Here is a 20771-nt window from a genome sequence, read left to right on the forward strand (position 1 = left end):
ACTATAGACCTGTCTCTAATCTTCCCTTCATCTCTAAACTCCTGGAACGCCTGGTCCACTCCCGTCTTATCCGCTATCTCTCAGAAAACTCTGTTCTCGACCCTCTCCAATCCGGTTTCCGCTCTTTACACTCCACTGAAACTGCCCTCACTAAAGTCTAATGATCTGCTAACAGCTAAATCAAATGGTCATTACTCCATGCTAATTCTCTTGGATCTCTCTGCAGCATTTGACACTGTGGATCATCAGCTCCTCCTCACTATGCTCCGTTCCATTGGCCTCAAGGACACCGTTCTCTCCTGTTTCTCCTCCTATCTCTCCGACCGCTCCTTTACTGTATCTTTTGCCGGTTCCTCCTCCTCTCACCTTCCCCTTACTGTTGGGGTCCCCCAAGGATCGATTCTAGGCCCCCTCCTCTTCTCCTTGTACACTGCCCCTATTGGTCAAACAATCAGTAGATTTGGTTTCCAGTACCATCTCTATGCTGATGACACCCAATTATACGCTTCTTCTCCTGACATCACGCCAGCCTTTCTAGAAAACACCGGCGATTGTCTAATCGCTGTGTCTAATATCATGTCCTCACTATATCTGAAACTGAACTCCTGGTGTTTCCTCCCTCTACTAATGTACCTATACCCGACATTGCTATTTCTGTGTGTGGTTCCACTATTACTCCCCAGCAACAGGCCCGATGTCTTGGGGTCATACTTGATTCCGAGCTTTCCTTTGCCCCCCACATTCGATCACTGGCTCGCTCTTGTCATCTGCACCTCAAAAACATTTCTAGAATTCGACCTTTTCTTACTTTTGACTCTGCAAAAACTCTTACTGTTTCTCTTATTCATTCTCGTCTCGACTATTGTAACTCTCTTCTAATCGGTCTCCCTCTTACCAAACTCTCCCCTCTCCAATCTGTCTTGAATGCTGCAGCCAGGATCATATTCCTCACCAATCGTTAAACCGATGCCTCTACCTTGTGCCAGTCATTACACTGGCTACCCATCCACTCCAGAATTCAGTAAAAACTTATTACCCTCACCCACAAAGCCCTCCATGGCTCAGCACCACCCTACATCTCCTCCCTTGTTTCAGTATACCACCCAACCGCGCCCTCCGTTCTGCTGATGACCTGAGGTTAGTATCCTCAATAGTCAGAACCTCCCACTCCCGTCTCCAAGACTTTACACGTGCCGCGCCAATTCTTTGGAATGCACTTCCCAGGTCAATACGATTAGTCCCCAATCCCCACAATTTTAAGCGTGCCCTGAAAACGCATTTATTCAGACTGGCCTATCGCCTCAACACATTAACCTAATCTATCCCTGTGTGGCACAGCCAAAAGTTTTACCATAACCAGATTTCCCGCATCATGTTCCCACATGCTTTATGCATCCATTAGCCCTCTGTGTCTGTACTGTCACACACTTAACATTATGGCTGGTCCATACAATCAGGGCAACTGTTACCACCCACCTTTCGTGTCTACCTCTTTCCTCATAGACTGTAAGCTTGCGAGCAGGGCCCTCTTTCCTCTTGGTATTTGTTATAATCTACCGTATGTGATTATTGTTATGCTGTAATGTCTATTGTCTGCACAAATCCCCTCTGAAATGTAAAGTGCTGCGGAATATGTCGGCGCTATAAAAATAAAATTTATTATTATTAATAATAATTTAAAACAAGATGATTTAATCCCCCCAGCCTAAAGGTAGAAGCTCCCAGCTGCCCAGAATAGGCACATCTATTAGATGTTCCAATTTTGGCGCTTTCCTGGCTCTTCCCACTTGCCCTGTAGCGTTGGCAAGTGAGGTAATATTTGTGGGGTTGACTTCACCTTTGTATTGTCAGGTGACATCAAGCCCACGGCTTACTAATGGAAAAGCGTCTATAAGACACCTATCCATTACTAATCCTATAGATACATTGTAAATAAAGACACAGCCAGAATAGTCTTTTATTGGAAATAAAACAAAACATATTTTTACTTTATTTAAAAATAACAAAATCCATTATACTCACCAAACGCCTCTACCACCGATGCCCTCATTCTCCTGTAATAAAACTAAAATAGAAAAAACAACAATATACCATACTTGTCTGTTGTTCTGTCCCACACAGTGATCCATGTCTGAGGGATAATTAGTTTTCAACCTGGACGGTGCCAAGATGTGACCGTCCAGGCTGAGAACCACTGGTGAATGACATGCTGCGAGCGCAGCGTCAGTAACCTGGGGTGGCATTATAGAGGTTACATCTGGTCATTGAGGCTCCGTTCCCAGCTGGGCTGTACTGTGGTGACTTTGGCGAGACCGCCGTGAGCACACCCGAGATCTCAGAGATCTCATTGCCGAGCTCTCAATCTGAGCATGCGCTGCTGCCGTTTTCCCACCGCATTGCAGTAATGGATGTGCGGGGGGGGGTGCTCCGGCTTTCACAAAATGCCGGCGGAGCCCCCCCACACCACAGAGCACCGCAGCAGCGTACATCGGAACATCCCCTCATCCACTCTTGCCTCCTCCAGCAGCGACCCCCGTTTCACCGAAACCAACAGCCTTGGTAAGCTATAAGACGCGTGGATTATTAGAGGCACCGCCATTTTATTAAAGAAAAATTTGTTTCCTATTTGTCTCCTCAAAATTTTGTGATGCTTCTTATAATCCACAAAATATGGTAGTAGAGTCGTCAGAGCCAGTCCAATGCTGTCTGCGTCCATGCGGCGTCCTTTACAGAACAGGTTGTTCAGGTCTAGTATTAGGCTTAGTAGCTAGTGTGAAAATTGCAAGGGCAAGTTTTTTTTTTTTTTTTTTTTTAAATCTATATATCCTAACATAAAGGTGTTTTGATAAGAACATAAAAGCCTGATCAAAGTAATTGACTGTTTTGTGATGACACATTCCCTTTTAAGAACCTATTGACACTGAAGTGGATTTTGTGACTTACGGCTGACACCCAGTGTTATGTAATATGAATGGTCAGCCTGCTACTTGCTGATGTACTTTCTTCCCTTCTAGGAAAAGAATGAGAGGTACCTCCTCCTTTTCCCCAATGCATTATTAATGCTTTCTGCCAGTCCAAGAATGAGCGGCTTTATTTATCAGGTAAACATAAGACGGTTTTTTTTTTTTCTTCATTTATTTGCTACTTCTTGTTCTACATTGTATCCATTTCATTGGGATTTCAGTCACATTGTCTCATGACAGTGGCATTTTAAGAACATTTCTGCATAAAATAAGGGACAAAAATATTTTTCCCAATTTCTTTTAAGATATTAATAAGACTGGATTAACATAAACCAACTATGCCTGGCTGTTTTTATTGTGTGTGCGTGCGTGTGAAATGGGCCAACTAATAACTTTGTTCACTTTGTGGGCTGGTCCAGCATCCATAGCTGGAGAGAATATGAGGCATAGACATTCAGTGTCACAATTGGAGCCTCTAGATATATAGAGATTCCCATAGGAAACTAGTATCCGTCATCAGGAATTCCTGACTTGAGGGCCGGACATGGGTTGCTTGTATATAATTGTTACAAATAACGCATTTAAACATTTCTGAGAATTATGATCCGAAAGGCAGACTGTAGACTTCCTGTCTATAGTGCCATTAATGGACACTACAAATGGCTACTTGGAACAATACTTTGCATTCAGCTGCACAACGTATGAACTTTAGTCTCTGCTTTCCTTGGTCATCAGTTAATGATATAAATGTTCTCTTCCCTTCCAGCCCCGCCTGTAGATAGAAAAATCCTAGTAATAAAACAGATTTGAGTCCAATTTAATATTCCAGATATTATTCCCACCTACACTGTGAGCGCACTTACTGTATTCATATTCTTGTTGGATGGATTGTCATTATTCCCTTTTTACTCAGGGGAAACTTCCATTAACGGGGACTTGCATCACCAAGCTGGAAGACACTGAGAATCACAAGAATGCATATGAAATATCTGGTAATCAATATCTTCATTTTAGACCTGCACTTGGCTACTGTCTCCTGTTGAATAGCAAATGGTCTACTTTATAAAACTGGACAAGGCCTTTAGTAATATTGATGACTTTTCTTTAGGATAGGTCAATAAGAAATCGGTGGCGGTCCGACAACAACTCCCCCTGCCGATCAGCTGTTTGCAGCTCCTGTGGTTGGATTTAAACAGTTCATGGAGCCAGCCCCCCATAGCTATTAACCAAAGCTGCAACCTGGCCCCTATTCAATTTATTATCAGAGCTGCAGTTCTTGGCAATTGCCACTACACAGTGAATGGAGCTGTGGAGTCCCAACTTCATTAACTGTTTCCATCTGGCTGCCAGAGCTGCAGACAGCTCATTGGTAGAGGTGATGTGTTAGTGAGCTGCCATAATCTGATATTGATGGGGGTCAATATCAAGTTCTGTTCCAGGGTTTTTTCTATAGATATTATGGTTCTTTTGTACATGCAATGCTTTTGGATCTCCTTTATGTATACTGGGACCTTTTGGGTTTCCAAGATGCTTCTGTTCCCACTACTATCCATGTAAGAAAGCACAAAAGTTTGCACTATTTTGCTTTAATAAGTGGCAAAAGAAAATGGAAATGGCTTTCTTTTAAAGAGGACCTTTCACCATATATTTTTTTTTCTTATTTTAAAGGGGTTGAATACTACAAGACAACCCCCTGCTTAATCTATTCAGCACCAGAATTAAAATAAGAACAATGTAAACTCTCCTCCTGCAGCGATGCTGTTGCCAGCAGTGACATTATTATGTGCCGGCTACAGTCAATCATTGACTGGTTGTCAGCTGCAGCCTATACAATTTTATCAGAGCGGCCTTTCATTGGCTATACATGGCACGTGACATAAAGTGGCGTCTCTGCCGGGGACCGCATTGCCGACATGGATGGAACGTCCCCACTCCAGGAGGTGAGTATACACTGTTTTTAGTTTAGTTTAACACAATCCAACATTATTAAGAACTTCAGTACATTTCCTCATCAGGAAAAAAGTTCAAAAAACATGGTAGTAGGAAAACTCCCAATTAGCAATATATACCTACACCAGAGTATAACGCCCAAGGTAATAAATTTCAAAAATAAAGATTGAAGTAAAAAAAGTATAATCTTTATTGATACAAATAGATAAAAAGTTTTTTTCATATGTAAAGATACAACAGTGTGATCAGGTATCAGAAATGACACAAAAGGGAAAAGACAACAGCATACATAGTGTTAAATGCAATGGTATATAATCAAAGTTGAGCCAAACCCTACACTGATATGGCAGACGCAAAAAGTTGCGCCATAATATTTACCCAACTGTTACTAGGGTTGACAGGATAAATTCCCTCACATAACCCATGGAGAGCCATACATAGACCAAAGGTAAAGTGCTATTGTGCAAAAGAATTGTATAGGGAGAGGGTACCCAGGTGAACCATGCTTACTCATGTGGGGCATACATCTGCTGTATGTCAGGTCCCAAGCCCCAACGCATGTTTCGCGCTGGGCTTCGTCGAGGTGCTTGTGTTACTGCTTCATATGCGGGGTTTAAATATACAGGGCGCAGCTGATACCAGTTAGCGCCGCTGCTTACAGAGGCGCATGGGAGGCGGGTCCCGGACACTGGCGCGTCACTTCCGGCCGTCAAGGCCTGTGGGAGGGACAAGGAGAATCAATGTTCTCCTGACGTCACTGTCCCGCCCCAGGCCCACATGACGCCTTCCGGAACGCCTATAAGAACACGGGAACCACCGCGCATGCACGCACCGCAGCGGCCATCTTAACTGCTGGCCCAAGTAAGGGAAGAACAGACATGGCGACAAACAGAGGAGTTATAAATGCATGGTATAATCTCCCTACTGAGAAGCTTCCATAGGAACCCCTCAAGCTTTATGGCATGATAGTAATAACATAATCAACCCCAAATTCTATTGACGCCTCTCAAAACGCCCCTATCCGCGGAACAACCGCGGCTACCATTTTTTATTATTACGGGCCAAGAGAGGAGACATGGCATCATACTGTGGTCTACAAGATATAATTATGCCACATTACGGTCATAAACCCATTAAATAACATAGAAATATAGAATCATTATGGACATGCATATCATACAAGGTGAAACACATAGCATCATTCCTCTCCCCTTAAATCGCTGTACCAAAATATTCTAATGCGGACTACATTCAAACCACAATAGTAGTAAAAAATATATATATATATATATACACACACACACATATATATGTATTGAAAGAACAGCACAGAAAAAGGTGGTCATTCCAAAATTAGGGTCGCTCCAACGTTTGCATGGAAAGTAGAAATGGATTATGAATCCACAGTCTGATCATGGTAAAATAATTCAAACGTGTTTCTCCACCTCATGTTCCATAGATCTCAACAGGCATAGTGTACCCAAGTTTTAGATATCCACCCCGCAATATACATCTGAACATGTCATACTAATTGTACACTGAAAAGAATAAAAACAGTAATAATTAAAGCAAGAAAAAAACAAAATACCATACAAAGGAAGAAGTGAAGAGAAAATAAAAAATGAAAATGATAAACACAGAACATAAAGCCTGAGAGACACAAAGCTGTTCGGACAGAACAGGGGAAAACCATATACGTAAGGTAATAAGACTAGAGAAAGGGGGCAAAGGAGAGTTTCTTATTGAGTCCATGGGGTGCCATGGAACCCAAGGTGACTATCCAGCGGCACTCAAGTTGGGCCAATGTTTTTTTTTTTTAAATCCCCGCCCCTAATGCCTGAGTGCACTCTATCATTACCTCTGACTTTGAGCGCCCGAGGGTCACAATTGTGGACCTGCTTGAAATGCCGCGGGACGGTCTTAAGAATGGTAACGTCTGTGATCTCCTTTGCCGCCCTAATGTCCCTTACGTGCTCCCTAACTCTGGTGCGGAGCTCCCTAGATGTGAGGCCTACATAAATTGCATGTGCATACCGCATAAGAAACCACATATGTGGTACTACTGTTTTTAGTTTAGTTCCACTGCTCAGTGTGGGTTTTTTTCCTCCCCTCTCTCACTGTGTTGCAGAGATAAGAGTTTTTGAAGTTTAGAGCATCTAGTATGCAAATTTCCACTTCAACCAAGGGGGCAGCGGCATGCAAGCTGGGGGCTTTTTCCTTTTTCCTGGTATGATGATGATGCCCATTCAAAAGAAGCACCCATCAGAGGGGGGATACATAAAGTAAACAATCAAATGCCCACAACTAATGTTAAAATGGTGTTTCTCAGTGTGATCTTGTGGTAATGAGTGTCACTTGGTCACGCTGAGAACTCCATTCCTGTAACCAGGAGAAGCTGTGAGCGTCGGTGCCGGAGCAGTGAACATCATGGAAGCAGCGGTTGTCACATATAGCTAGACCACTTTTAGTGATTCTATACATTATAACGTATAACATTTTGTGGCAGATCTTCTTTATAGCATTACTCATATGTTTGTCTTATTTTATGCACATATTTGGTGACCAGTTCAGAAAATGGTACTTGGGTAAAGCTTACAGTAACTTTTTTACATGGATAGATTTCAGTTTTTGCCTCCAAATATTGCACGCTATATATACCCAGCCATGAGGTGAAGAAGATTAAAAAAAGAAAGAAAAAGAACAAAAATATTGAGTGCATCTTGTTTTGCAGTGTCTTGTTCTGCATGCCCTGGTTTGATATGTTTAGTACACGTCCTGCCAATTTGTCCTCACACTATTGCTAAATGAGCCTGAACTTTAAGCTGCTAATGTTCTTCATTTTATTTCTAGGTAACATGATAGAACGGATAACTGTGTCTTGTAATAACCAACAAGATCTACAGGAGTGGGTTGACCATCTACATAAACAGACGAAATTTACTTCTATGACCACCCCAACAATAAAGCCTCATTCTGTGCCCTGTCACACCGTAAGACTCCTTTTCCGATTTTTGTTTTAGTTTTGCATATACCTGATCTTTACAGGAATTTTTGTTTTTTTCTACAGTGTTATTGCAAATGATCACATTACAATAAATGCTGTAGAGCAGCGTCCATGACATTGCTACACCTGTAGCAAGGGACCCACAAGAATGTAGCGCAGTACCTTTTAGGTTCTGGCTACATATGACATAAGTTATTCTGTCTAGCAAGTCTCATCCACATACTGCAGAAATAATTTGCAACGGAAATTGACCTGCACTGCATGCAGATTGTTATTCCTCAGCAGGCGATTTATGCTTGTGAATGTAATCTTTACCCTCACTTGTTATCTTGTATGTGGTTTATCTTTTCATCTTGTTGCTATAATGTGCATAGGTTCATGTCCTATGGTAAGGTGAAACACTAGTTGAAGTGGTTTTCCCTTTAAAAAAAAAAAAATTCTGGTGAAAATAGATAAAATGGAATAATGTACAAGTAGTTTTTTTTTTTTTTTTCAAATAGCAAATGACCTGATGTGTCATCATATACTGAGCTGCTTTCTGTCATTTTGATAAAATCACTGTTTTCTCTGCTGCAGATCTAGCAGTTCTTTGAATGAAGAGCTCTGTATATCATCGCCAACACTGTTTGGCAGCTATGTGTGCACTGTGCATAGGCAGAAAGCTCTCAATCAGCGCTGGGGGGTGGGCTCACACAAAGCAGGACTTCTTACATGGCACCAGACACCTAATTATGTAGTGGTAATCTTTTGCTAATTAAATATGAATTGTATTGAAATAACACAACCTGCTGACAGATTCCCTTTTTTAAATGCTTACCGATTGCGGTCTTCCCTGTTTTGGAGCGCTGCTCTGATTTATCTTGTGGATCACGTGACCTGAAATCACATGGGTTTGGACAGGAAGTAATTTTCTCATTGTAAACATTTGTTTACATGAGCAGATAATTGTTTAAGTGATGAACGATACAATCGTAACTGACAATTAGCAAACTACGTCAATAGACAAAAGGTGGATTGCTCATCCTATGTTTCATGTGGCAAAGAAGAAATTGGGGGAAATGCAGGGGAATAATTCTTCAGAAAATATTGTATAAAGGAGTAGTACACGAAGAATAATCACAGAAAGGAACATTGTTTTGATTACTTTTTTATTTAATTTTTCTTCACATCTTCAAATCCCAGAAGTGTTATGATTTTATTTTGAATGTGAACTGTAATTTTAATGTATTGTGAAAACATTTCCTTTGATACTGTGCTAAGAAAATGTAAGCAAATTAGTGAAGAAAAACATTTTTTCCTCTGCTTACGAATATGTCCTTGTTCCAATGCTTCAGCTGCTACTTAACGCTTTATAATGTGAATTTCTTTGTTTAGAACTTGAATTTCCACTCCGCCGTTTTGCTGGTCAAATCGTTGAAAAAAAGAGAACAATCTCCATTTACATTACACAATTTTGGAAAGTTGGAGCGAGAATTTTTTCCAAGATACATTTTCTTGCACTAAAGGGCCTGTCACACTAAGCGATATCGCTAGCAATATCGCTATAACTTGTGACGTAGCAGTGATATTGCTAGCGATATCGCTGTGTCTGATACTTACCTACGACCCGCTCCCCCGCTGGTTATCGCTGATCGCGCGAGAACGTCCTGGACTGTTTCTCGTCGTCAGCTTCCTGCGGCGCTTCCTGTGGAGAGACGAGCGTGGAGCCGGGCGGGAGGACGCAGGATCGCCTAGTGTGACAGGTAAGTAGCGACCCCCGTCCCCAGCGATGTCGCTGGTGAGATCTGCCTGTGTGGCAGCTCACTAGCGACCACTTAGCGATGCACCAGCGATCCTGACCGCGCCATATCGCTGGTCGGGATCGCTGGTACAGCGCTAAGTGTGACAGTACCTTAAGAACGAACATTTTTGGACACCTTATTCAGTCGCTCAACTCATTCACATTATACAATTCTCATGAACGATGGGGTCATTAGCATTAGAATCTGACAGATTATCAGCCACTGTAAGTGCAGCTTTACAATGGGAAAGTGGCACTGCCCCACACAGTAGTCGTGTAACCCAGAAAAGCTGCAGAGTGGTCATGTGAGCCAGAGCTGTGCTGGAAACTGGAGAGAAGACTAAAATCGTTAAAGGGGTTGTCAGGGCTTGTGAGAAAAGTCTGCACTTGCTCTGTGACTGTATACTTCTAAATCCTTACAGTGCGCGCATTGCACACGGTCAGGATTCTCCGGTATGAATGGGTGGTCACATGACCGCAAGTATGCAGTTTGCATTATTGCCGAATAGACGTGCTCAGCTTAGCTCAATTCACTTGCACTGAGCGAGACCGATCACGTCTAGTCAGATTGTGACTGGAAGTATGTAGATTGCATATTTGAAGCCATGTGACTGCCGTGTCTTACCTGCGACAGTGTGCAGTGCATGCACTGATTCAAAAGTCTCCTGTCACATAGTGACTGCAGACTTTTATCGCGTGGCCGGACTACCTCTTTGAGTGTAAGGCTTTACACACAGTGTAGTGACCACTCCTGGATACTGCAGATGGCTCCAATTCCTCTGAATACAACCTACTTTAGGTGTTTGATCCTCACCAATCTGGTATTGATCAGTAGGTCACCAACAGAATTGAATATATTATTGAGCATTTCACATGCCTTTAATCTTTCAATTAATAAGTTTCTAGCCAAATGTGCACATTTTACATAATTATGTGAGAAGACTGTTAATTTGCAGGTAAAGGTTACATTTACATATCCTTTAATTAAAGTATCTTTTCAGAATAGGTTTGAATGTAATGGTGAATGTCTTCCGTAGCGTGAAATGGCTTGGAGCTATTTGTATACTGTGCGAGATCTATACAATAATGGGGGAAGAAAATGGGCTGATCATCTAAAGTGACAAACTATAAGGAAAACCTTTTCTTGGAAAGTGCTCCCATCCTTGTTCTCAAATAAAATCCCTCTCAAATGACATCACTAATATAATTTCTCATTTTGTTACTTCTGGCTTAGCATAATATAGTGTTTGATTTTGTTGTCAGCTTCCTTCACATCCAGTGACGCCATCAAGCAAGCATTCAGACTGCAAGCCAGCACCTCACACGCCAGCATATCACACACTACCGCACCTTTCGCACCACGGGACGCCGCACAGCATCAACTGGAGCCCGTTAGAGCCACCTAAAACGTCAAAGCCATGGAGCTTGAGTTGCTTGCGTCCCGCTCCTCCTCTTCGACCTTCTGCTGCACTGTGTTACAAAGAGGTAAGGAAAAGCTTCAGTTTAGAATGTAAGATCATGGTAGATGTGTTCTGTTTTAGTGTCCCGATATGAGTCGCTGAACTTTTTTTTCCTTGAGGGACGAGCAGTTTTTGTTTTTTCTCACTTATTATTTTTCCAACGATAGAGCTGTGTGTAGGCCTATTTTCTTTATCGCCTTATTGGGGGACACAGATTACCATGAGGTGTATGCTGCTGCTGCTAGGAGGCTGACACTATGCAAAACAAGAAAATTAGCTCCTCCCCGGCAGTATACACCCACCGACAGGCACTAAGCACCTCAGTTTGTGCTTAGTGTCTGTAGGAGGCGGACCGGGATCTCCCCAGATCCGCATCTAACCATTTTCTTTTAGGTTTTGTGTGTGTATATTAATCTTTTTCCATTTATTTTCCTGATTCTACACCGGGAAACGGGGTAAATGTTCACCCTGCTTTCCCATATCATGCAGCTGAGCGAGCAATGTGGTGTTACCCACATCGCAACTCTCAGGACCGCAGGCCGGACCCTTTCCCTATCACCCTCGGGTGCTACGGGCTGACTTCAGGTGGAGGGTCCTAGCCAATTCCCCTCCTCACCCCTCTCCTGGGACAGGGCTGAGAGGAAGACGGCGGTCACCGGCGGTGACTATCCCATGCAGGCAGAAAGGTTTGGCGCCGTCTTCTGCACTATTCAGAGAGAGTGCGGGGCCGAGGACATTCATTCCCAGTGGCGCCCCCGTGGTCATCCTCTTCAAGAAGCATGTGGACGTCAGGTAAGCAGCCTAAAGGGCTACCATCAGTCCCATGCACGCTCCTTACAGCCTGGTATCAGAGTCTCCTTTGAATTTCCCCATTCTCTGCAGCCGCACGCCTTTCATCTCCCACGCCGGGTGCCCTTCCCCTGAAGCAGCAGGCAGCGGGACCTCTCTCCCTTCCCTCATCCACCTCGGCATCACGGGCTCATCGCGCCAGGATCAGGGCTCCGGGGGCAGAAACCAGCGCGGCGCTGATTTTACTTTCACTTTCTGCACTGCAGAGCGCGCGCTTTGTTGGCGCCATTCCTCAGCCTGTCACAGGACTGCGCTCTCTTCATGGATCCTCTCATCTCCTCATGACCAGCCCCCCGCAGGTCACATCCAATCGCGCAGCGCTGCCACCCATCTCTAAGGTCCTGCGCCTCTCAGATTCCTCATGTGAGACACGCCAGGGATCTCAGCTTCGGGGGCACTTCTGCTGTTCTGCTGCACATCAGATAACGGTGCTGGTGACGGTAGGCTCTTATTTTTTTTCTGAGCCCCTAATTTTAGCTACCGCGGCAGTACTCCCTGTTCAGATACTGGCCGGCAGTAATTCTGCAGTCCTTGCATATGTCCAACCCTGCAGGGGCTCCTTACCCTAGACCCACCGCTACCCACTACGCCTGCGCGCGCTGCAAAAAGAAGTGGGTGTCAGGTCAGTTGTCTCCCTTCTGCCCCGTCCCGCAGTCCTTCCGCGATGTCTGCCCCTCCGGAGCACTACGAGTCCCGGGATGAGCGCACCCCCCTCCTCCAAAGTGGGCTGCTGCAATGTCTCTCAGTCCCTGGTCCAGGCCTTGGAACGACTTTCGCAACTATCTTCAGCCACCTGTGCTCCGACCGCCTCTCACGGTGAGTCGTCTGCACCTGACCGTGACCTCCACAGGGACAGGCCGGGTAGGATTGCTAGGAAGCGCGTTATCTCTAGCTCGTCTTCCAGCTCGCAAGGACCGTCCGCTCCACCCAGGCTGCTTTCCTTGTCCCCCTCGTCAGAAAACGACCTTAGGTCAGTCAATATCTCTCAATCGGGATCTTACTCAGACGCAGATAACATGCCCAAGACTCAGGACATGGTCGATAGTCTCATATCGGCCATTTTCAAAACGCTCGAAATAAAGGAATAAAAAGCTCCTCTTCAGGACGGCTCCGTCCCCTTTAAACGAGCGAAACCCTCCTCCCGAACCTTTCCTAACCACAAAGAGTTCGAGACCACTTTATCCAAACACTGGGAGCCCCTTGAGAAGCGCTTCTCAGGCCGCAGGTACGTAGATGTCCTGTATCCATTCGATGCGGACCTTCTTACAAAATGGACGAAAGCTCCCGAAGTGGACCCACCAGTTTCTCTTCTATCCTCTTTGAAGCATCCGGCGCCTCTTTCTGCCCTATTTTTTGCTTTTGCCTGGGTGCCAAAAGTCATTTCAGCTTGGGCAAAAATTCTTCGCAGGGGCATTCTGTCGTCTGCCCCTCAGGACGAGTTGGCTGATCTGGCAGACCAAAATAATCATGCGGGTAAATACCTTTTGGCCGCCGCCTTCGATGCGGCCGGCTGTGTAGCAAGAGCTAACAGCAACATCGTTGCTATATGCCGTATTCTTTGGTTGAGGTCTTGGAGTGCGGTTACCACCTCCAAGAAGTCGCTCACTATCCTTGCATTTCTAGACTTTGTCGCCAAGCTGGATCAGAATAATCTCCAATGCCACAGGTGGTAAAAGTACCTCTCCGCGGCCGTTTAGGTTCTTTCGTCCCTTCCCTTCAGCAGAAGGATCATCCCAGCAGGACCGGCCCTCTGTCTCCAGAGATCACAGAAAACCATCGTACACACACGCTCCCTGCTGTAGATCAAGAGGCCAACCCTCCAGGTCCTCAGGCTCCCGTTCCGGTAGATTTTCCTCAAAGTGACGGGTCACCCACACCCGGAAATTCTTCCAGGGTGGGAGGCAGACTTTCCTCTATCATGGACGCATGGCTGTCTGTTGTTGACGATGCTTGGGTCAGGGAAGTCATCATGCCCTTATACAAATCGAATTTTCATCCCCCCCCCCCCCCCCCAATCTGGCGCTTCTTCCTGTCGCGATCACCAAGACAGCGGTCCCAAATTCCAGGGTTTCTTCAAGCCGCTTCCTCCCTTCTTTCCACCGGAGTTAGCATCCCCGTTCTTTCAAACAAACGGTTTTTCAGGGTTCTACTCGAACCTTTTCGTAGTTCCCAAAAAAGACGGCTCCCTTCGTCCAATCTTGGACCTCAAGTTGCTCAACCGCCACGTAAGGATCCTCCACTTCAAGATGGAGTCCCTGCGCTCGGTGATAGCCTCAATGGAACCTGGGGAGTTTCTCTGTTCTGTGGACATACAGGATGCATATCTTCACATTCCTGTGTGTTTGCAACATCAAAAATATCTTCGTTTTGTGATTCAAGAAAATCACTACCAGTTCACGGCTCTTCCCTTCGGGCTAGCCTCCGCTCCCCCCGTTTTCACGAAGGTGATGGCGACAGTCATGGCCATTCTTCGCTCCAGGGGGATCCTCATCATCCCTTATCTGGACGATCTCTTGATCAAGGGCTCGTCCCGTCAAGACTGTCTTCAGAGCCTTCAGATAACCCTAGATACTCTTTGCCGCCTCGGATGGATAGTCAACAAGGAGAAGTCCGTTCTGACCCCCACTCAGCATCTGACCTCTCTGGGCATAGAATTCAACACGAATCTAGCCCGGGTGTTTCTTACGAAAGAAAAACTTGCGGCTCTCTCCAAGGGAATCCGAACCCTCAAAAGGCCAATGCCCATTTCCCTTCGGTCCTGCATGAAAGTTCTGGGGAAGATGGTAGCTTCCATGGAAGCAGTGCCTTTTGCACAATTTCACCTTCGCCCCCTTCAGCTGTCCCTTCTCTTAGCCTGGGACAAAACCACTTTGTTTCTGGACCGCCCCATTCTCCTTCCTCTCAGAGTAAGGCAATCCTTGACTTGGTGGGCAATGCCAGCGTCAGTTCTACAAGGGAGGTCCTTTCTTCCGCTTCAGTGGCAAGTCATCACCACCGATGCCAGTCTTCTAGGATGGGGAGCAGTGTTCCATCAGAAAACGGCGCTGGAATCCACAGGAAACTCTCCTCCCTATCAATCTTGTGGAGATAAGAGCAATCTTTCTGGCCCTGCTCCGCTGGCAGCCTCTCCTCGTAGGCAAACCAGTCCGCATTCAGTCGGACAACGCCACGGCTGTGGCGTACATAAACCACCAGGGGGGCACGCGCAGCAAGCAAATAATGTCGGAGGTGACCAGGATACTGCGCTGGGCAGAACGTTACGTTCCGGCAATCTCCGCCGTTCACATTCCAGGAGTGGAAAATTGGCAGCCGATTTCCTGAGCCGTCAAGGCCTAGCATCAGGCGAATGGGCTCTTCATCCCTCAGACATCGATCAGATATTCCAGCGCTGGGGCTCTCCGGATGTCGATCTCATGGCATCTCGAAAGAACCGCAAGGTTCCGTGCTTCGTAGCCAGGTCCAGGGACCCCCTAGCCGTCGTCTGCGACGCCCTAGTAATTCCGTGGTCCCAATTCCAACTTCCTTATCTGTTTCCGCCTCTTCCCTTGATCCCAAGAGTGGTCAAGAAGATAAAATCGGAAGGCGTCCCAGTGATTCTAGTGGCTCCAGACTGGCCAAGACGTCCTTGGTACGCGGAGCTGGTGAACATGCTCGCGGACGTTCCCTGGAGGCTTCCAGACCGTCCAGAGACCTTCCCTCGCAAGGCCCCCTTTACCACGAGAATTCTCAGTCTCTGAATTTAACGGCATGGCCGTTGAGACCGCGATCCTGAAAGAATCAGGTCTGTCCAGCCAGGTTATTGAGACTATGATCAGAGCCAGAATACCAGCCTCTTCCCGCATTTATCAAAGGTACTGGAAGGCTTTTTTCCGTTGGTGCGACGATAAGGGAGTCTTTCCAGTGTCCTTTTCTATTCCATCCATACTTGGTTTTCTCCAGTCTGGGTTGGATGCGGGTCTGTCACTCAGTACCCTCAAGGGCCAGGTCTCCGCTCTATCTATCCTCTTCCAAAGAGAGCTCGCTCCCTTACCGCAGGTTAAGACCTTCCTCCAAGGGGTCGCCCATGTGGCCCCTCCTCATCATTCGCCGATAGACCCGTGGGATCTCAATCTCGTCCTTAGCGCTCTCCAAAAGGCGCTGTTCGAGCCTATCCAGGACATTCCCTTATCTCTCCTCTCATGGAAGATAACCTTCTTGATTGCCATTACATCCATCAGAAGAGTTTCCTAATTGGTGGCCTTGTCATGTCGTTCCCCTTACCTGATTCTCCATCAGGATAAGGTTGTCCTCAGGCCCGTTCCTTCTTTTCTTCCAAAGGTGGTATCCTCTTTTTCACATCAATGAGGATATTGTTCTCCCATCCTTTTGTCCTGCTCCTTCTCACCCTGTTGAGAAGTCACTTCACAAACTGGATGTGGTTACAGCCTTGCGGGTCTATCTCGCCAGGACCTCTTCTCTTCGTCAGTCCGATTCATTGCTGGTCATCCCTGAAGGTCGCCGGAAAGGGCTTCCGGCATCCAAATCCACGATCGCTCGCTGGATTCGTTCTACCATTCTGGAAGCGTACCGACTTCAGGAAAAACGGCCCCCTCCGGGAGTGAGAGCTCACTCCACCCGGGATGTGGCAGCTTCGTGGGCCATTCGTCACCAGGCTTCGGCTTCACAAATTTGCAGGGCCGCGACCTGGTCGTTCTTGCACACTTTTGCGAGGTTCTACAGGGTTCATACCCAGACCTCGTCTGATGCAGTTGTAGGAAGGTTCTGCAGGCGGCGGTGGCACACCGTCCGACCTAAGCCCTTCCTGTTCTTTCGTTCCTTATTGCTGTTCCCGCCCTTGGGACATAGAATCATAGAATCGTAGAGTTGGAAGGGACCTCCAGGGCCATCTGGTCCAACCCCCTGCTCAAAGCAGGATTCGCTAAATCATCCCAGGCAGATGTCTGTCCAGCCTCTGTTTGAAGACTTCCATTGAAGGAGAACTCACCACTTCTCGTGGCAGCCTGTTCCACTCATTGATCACTCTAACTGTCAAAAAGTTTTTTCTAATATCTAATCTGTGTCTCCTCCCATTCAGTTTCATCCCATTGCTTCTAGTCTTTCCTTGTGCAAATGAGAATAAAGTTGATCCTTCTACAATGTGACAGCCCTTTAGATATTTGTAGACCGCTATTAAGTCTCCTCTCAGTCTTCTCTTTTGCAAACTAAACATTCCCAAATCCTGCAACCTTTCCTCATAAGACAGGGTTTGCAGACCGGTCACCATTCTGGTCGCTCTTTTCTGAACTTGCTTCAGTTTGTTGATGTCTTTTTTAAAATGTGGTGCCCAAAACTGGACACAATATTCCAGATGAGGTCTGACCAAAGAGGAGTAGAGGGAAATAATGACTGCACGTGATCTAGACTGTATGCTTCTGTTAATACATCCTAGAATTGTATTTGCCTTTTTTGCTGCTGCATCACACTGTTGACTCATATTCAGTTTGTGATCTATTAGTATACCCAAGTCTTTTTCACATGTGCTGTCACTTAGCCCTATTCCTCCCATTCTGTATATGCTTTTTTCATTTTTATTGCCCAGATGTAGTACTTTGCATTTCTCCCTGTTAAAAACCATTCTGTTGCTGCCCACTTCTCCAGTTTATTTATATCTTTTTGAATCCTCTCTCTCTCTTCTCTAGTATTAGCTATCCCTCCTAGCTTTGTGTCATCAGCAAATTTAATCAGTTTACCCTCAATTCCTTCATCTAAATCGTTGATAAAGATGTTGAACAATACAGGGCCCAGGACAGAGCCCTGTGGTACCCCACTTGAGACATTCTTCCAACTGGATGTGCAGCCATTTACGACCACTCTTTGGGTCCGATCACTAAGCCAGTTATGAATCCACCTAACAGTTGCCTGGTCCATTACATACTTAGTCATTTTTTCAATAAGGATTGTATGAGAGACTTTGTCAAATGCTTTGCTGAAGTCAATATATACTATATCTACAGCATTTCCTTGATCCACCCAATCAGTGATTCCGTCATAGAAGGAAATTAAGTTAGTCTGACATGACTTATTAGTTACAAGCCCATGCTGACTCTGTTTAATCACTTCATTCTTATCCAGGTACTGACATACAGTGCCTACAAGTAGTATTCAACCCCCTGCAGATTTAGCAGGTTTGATAAGATGCAGATAAGTTAGAGCCTTCAAACTTCACACAAGAGCAGGATTTATTAACAGATGCATAAATCTTACAAACCAAAAAGTTATGTTGCTCAGTTAAATTTTAAGAAATTTTAAACCATACAAGTGTGGGTCAATTATTATTCAACCCCTAGGTTTAATATTTTGTGTAATAACCCTTGTTTGCAATTACAGCTAATATTCGTCTTTTATAAGACCTGATCAGGCCGGCACAGGTCTCTGGAGTTATCTTGGCCCACTCCTCCATGCAGATCTTCTCCAAGTTATCTAGGTTCTTTGGGTGTCTCATGTGGACTTTAATCTTGAGCTCCTTCCACAAGTTTTCAATTGGGTTAAGGTCAGGAGACTGACTAGGCCACTCCAACACCTTGATTTTTTGCCTCTTGAACCAGGCCTTGGTTTTCTTGGCTGTGTGCTTTGGGTCGTTGTCTTGTTGGAAGATGAAATGACGACCCATCTTAAGATCCTTGATGGAGGAGCGGAGGTTCTTGGCCAAAATCTCCAGGTAGGCCATGCTATCCATCTTCCCATGGATGCGGACCAGATGGCCAGGCCCCTTGGCTGAGAAACAGACCCACAGCATGATGCTGCCACCACCATGCTTGACTGTAGGGATGGTATTCTTGGGGTCGTATGCAGTGCCATCCAGTCTCCAAACGTCACGTGTGTGGGTGGCACCAAAGATCTCGATTTTGGTCTCATCAGACCAGAGAACCTTGAACCAGTCTGTCTCAGAGTCCTCCAAATGATCATGAGCAAACTGTAGACGAGCCTTGACATGACGCTTTGAAAGTAAAGGTACCTTACGGGCTCGTCTGGAACGGAGACCATTGCGGTGGAGTACGTTACTTATGGTATTGACTGAAACCAATGTCCCCAATGCCATGAGATCTTCCCGGAGCTCCTTCCTTGTTGTCCTTGGGTTAGCCTTGACTCTTCGGACAAGCCTGGCCTCGGCACGGGAGGAAACTTTCAAAGGCTGTCCAGGCCGTGGAAGGCTAACAGTAGTTCCATAAGCCTTCCACTTCCGGATGATGCTCCCAACAGTGGAGACAGGTCGGCCCAACTCCTTGGAAAGGGTTTTGTACCCCTTGCCAGCCTTGTGACCCTCCACGATCTTGTCTCTGATGGCCTTGGAATGCTCCTTTTGTCTTTCCCATGTTGACCATGTATGAGTGCTGTTCACAAGTTTGGGGAGGGATATTAAATAGTCAGAAAAGGCTGGAAAAAGAGATAATTAATCCAAACATGTGAAGCTCTTTGTTCTTTGTGCCTGAAATACTTCTTAATACTTTAGGGGAACCAAACAGAATTCTGGTGGTTTGAGGGGTTGAATAATAAATGACCCTCTGAATAAACTTTTCACAATTTAAAAAAAAAAAAATTAAAGAAATAACATTCTTTTTTGCTGCAGTGCATTTCACACTTCCAGGCTGATCTACAGTCCAAATGTCACAATGCCAAGTTAATTCCGAATGTGTAAACCTGCTAAATCTGCAGGGGGTTGAATACTACTTATAGGCACTGTACATGTTGTTTAATAATTTGTTCAAAGATCTTTCCTGGTATAGAAGTCAGACTCACCGGCCTATAGTTGCCTGGGTCCACCTTCTTCCCCTTTTTGAAGATAGGAACAACATTTGCTCTTCTCCTGTCTTCTGGCACTTCTCCTGTTCTCCAAGAATTTTCAAAGATTATGGAGAGGGTTTCAACAGCTTTGGAACGTCCCATGGTAATCTGTGTCCCCCAATAAGGCGATAAAGAAAGATGGATTTTTGGTTCTTACTGTAAAATCTTTCTTGGAGCCTTTATGGGGGACACAGCGCCCTCCCTGTTTAAGTTGTACCGTGTTGGGTCTTTGAGTCCCTTGTTGGGTTGGTACATATGATTAGAGTTTATCGTTGCTTCTCCTACTGCTTTCTCACCAACTGAGGTGCTCAGTGCCTGTCGGTGGGCGTATACTGCCGGGGAGGAGCTAATTTCCTTGTTTTGCATAGTGTCAGCCTCCTAGCAGCAGCAGCATACACCCCATGGTAATCTGCGTTCCCCAATAAAGGCTCCAAGAAAGAGATTTTACAGTAAGAACCAAAAATCCATCTTTTTGCATGAAAAGTAAATTGTTCAATAGATACTATTTTGGGGGTAGATACGACTTTTTAATTCCTTAATATAAAAAAAAGGGGGGGGGGGGGGGGTTCAAGGCTGTGGGCAATTTTGGAATTTTGGCACTTATCTACGGAGCCCAACCTGTGGCATTGATGTGGGGCTTCAGTAGGCTCTTACCTGCAATGGTAACGAATCAGTCCCCTGTGAACCCATCCTGGGGAGCTGATGGAAGCCGGTGTTTCATCCACGGTTATTAGACAGATGCCGCCTATTTAACATGGCTGGCATCTCTTGCGTGTGGAGCATGCATGACATGAGTCTGCTGCACACATCCTGACCCGCTCCATGACTGCTATTTGCTTTTACATCTGTACATATTCAGATAATTTGTTGTGAAGCAAGATATTTTTGAAGGACAAAAATTCAAATACATGATAAAAACGAATTCAGAAACTGCTTTTTATATT

The 20771-nt window shown here is 45.4% G+C and overlaps 1 protein-coding gene across 2 annotated transcripts in view; it reads left to right on the forward strand.

Annotated features, from left to right (window-relative positions):
• The window catches only part of ARHGEF7 (Rho guanine nucleotide exchange factor 7), a 166956-nt gene that overhangs the window by 114844 nt on the left and 31341 nt on the right, over nt 1-20771 (forward strand). For both annotated transcript variants that reach the window (XM_073556843.1, XM_073556842.1), the window contains exons 13-16: nt 3015-3101; nt 3877-3955; nt 7764-7903; nt 10961-11182. In XM_073556843.1, coding sequence (XP_073412944.1) covers nt 3015-3101; nt 3877-3955; nt 7764-7903; nt 10961-11182 — 528 coding nt within the window. The remainder of the gene's footprint in view (nt 1-3014; nt 3102-3876; nt 3956-7763; nt 7904-10960; nt 11183-20771) is intronic.

Source organism: Dendrobates tinctorius, unplaced genomic scaffold (assembly GCF_039654945.1).
Source record: "Dendrobates tinctorius isolate UK_male_01 unplaced genomic scaffold, ASM3965494v1 ptg000240l, whole genome shotgun sequence".
Classification (NCBI taxonomy): domain Eukaryota; kingdom Metazoa; phylum Chordata; class Amphibia; order Anura; family Dendrobatidae; genus Dendrobates; species Dendrobates tinctorius.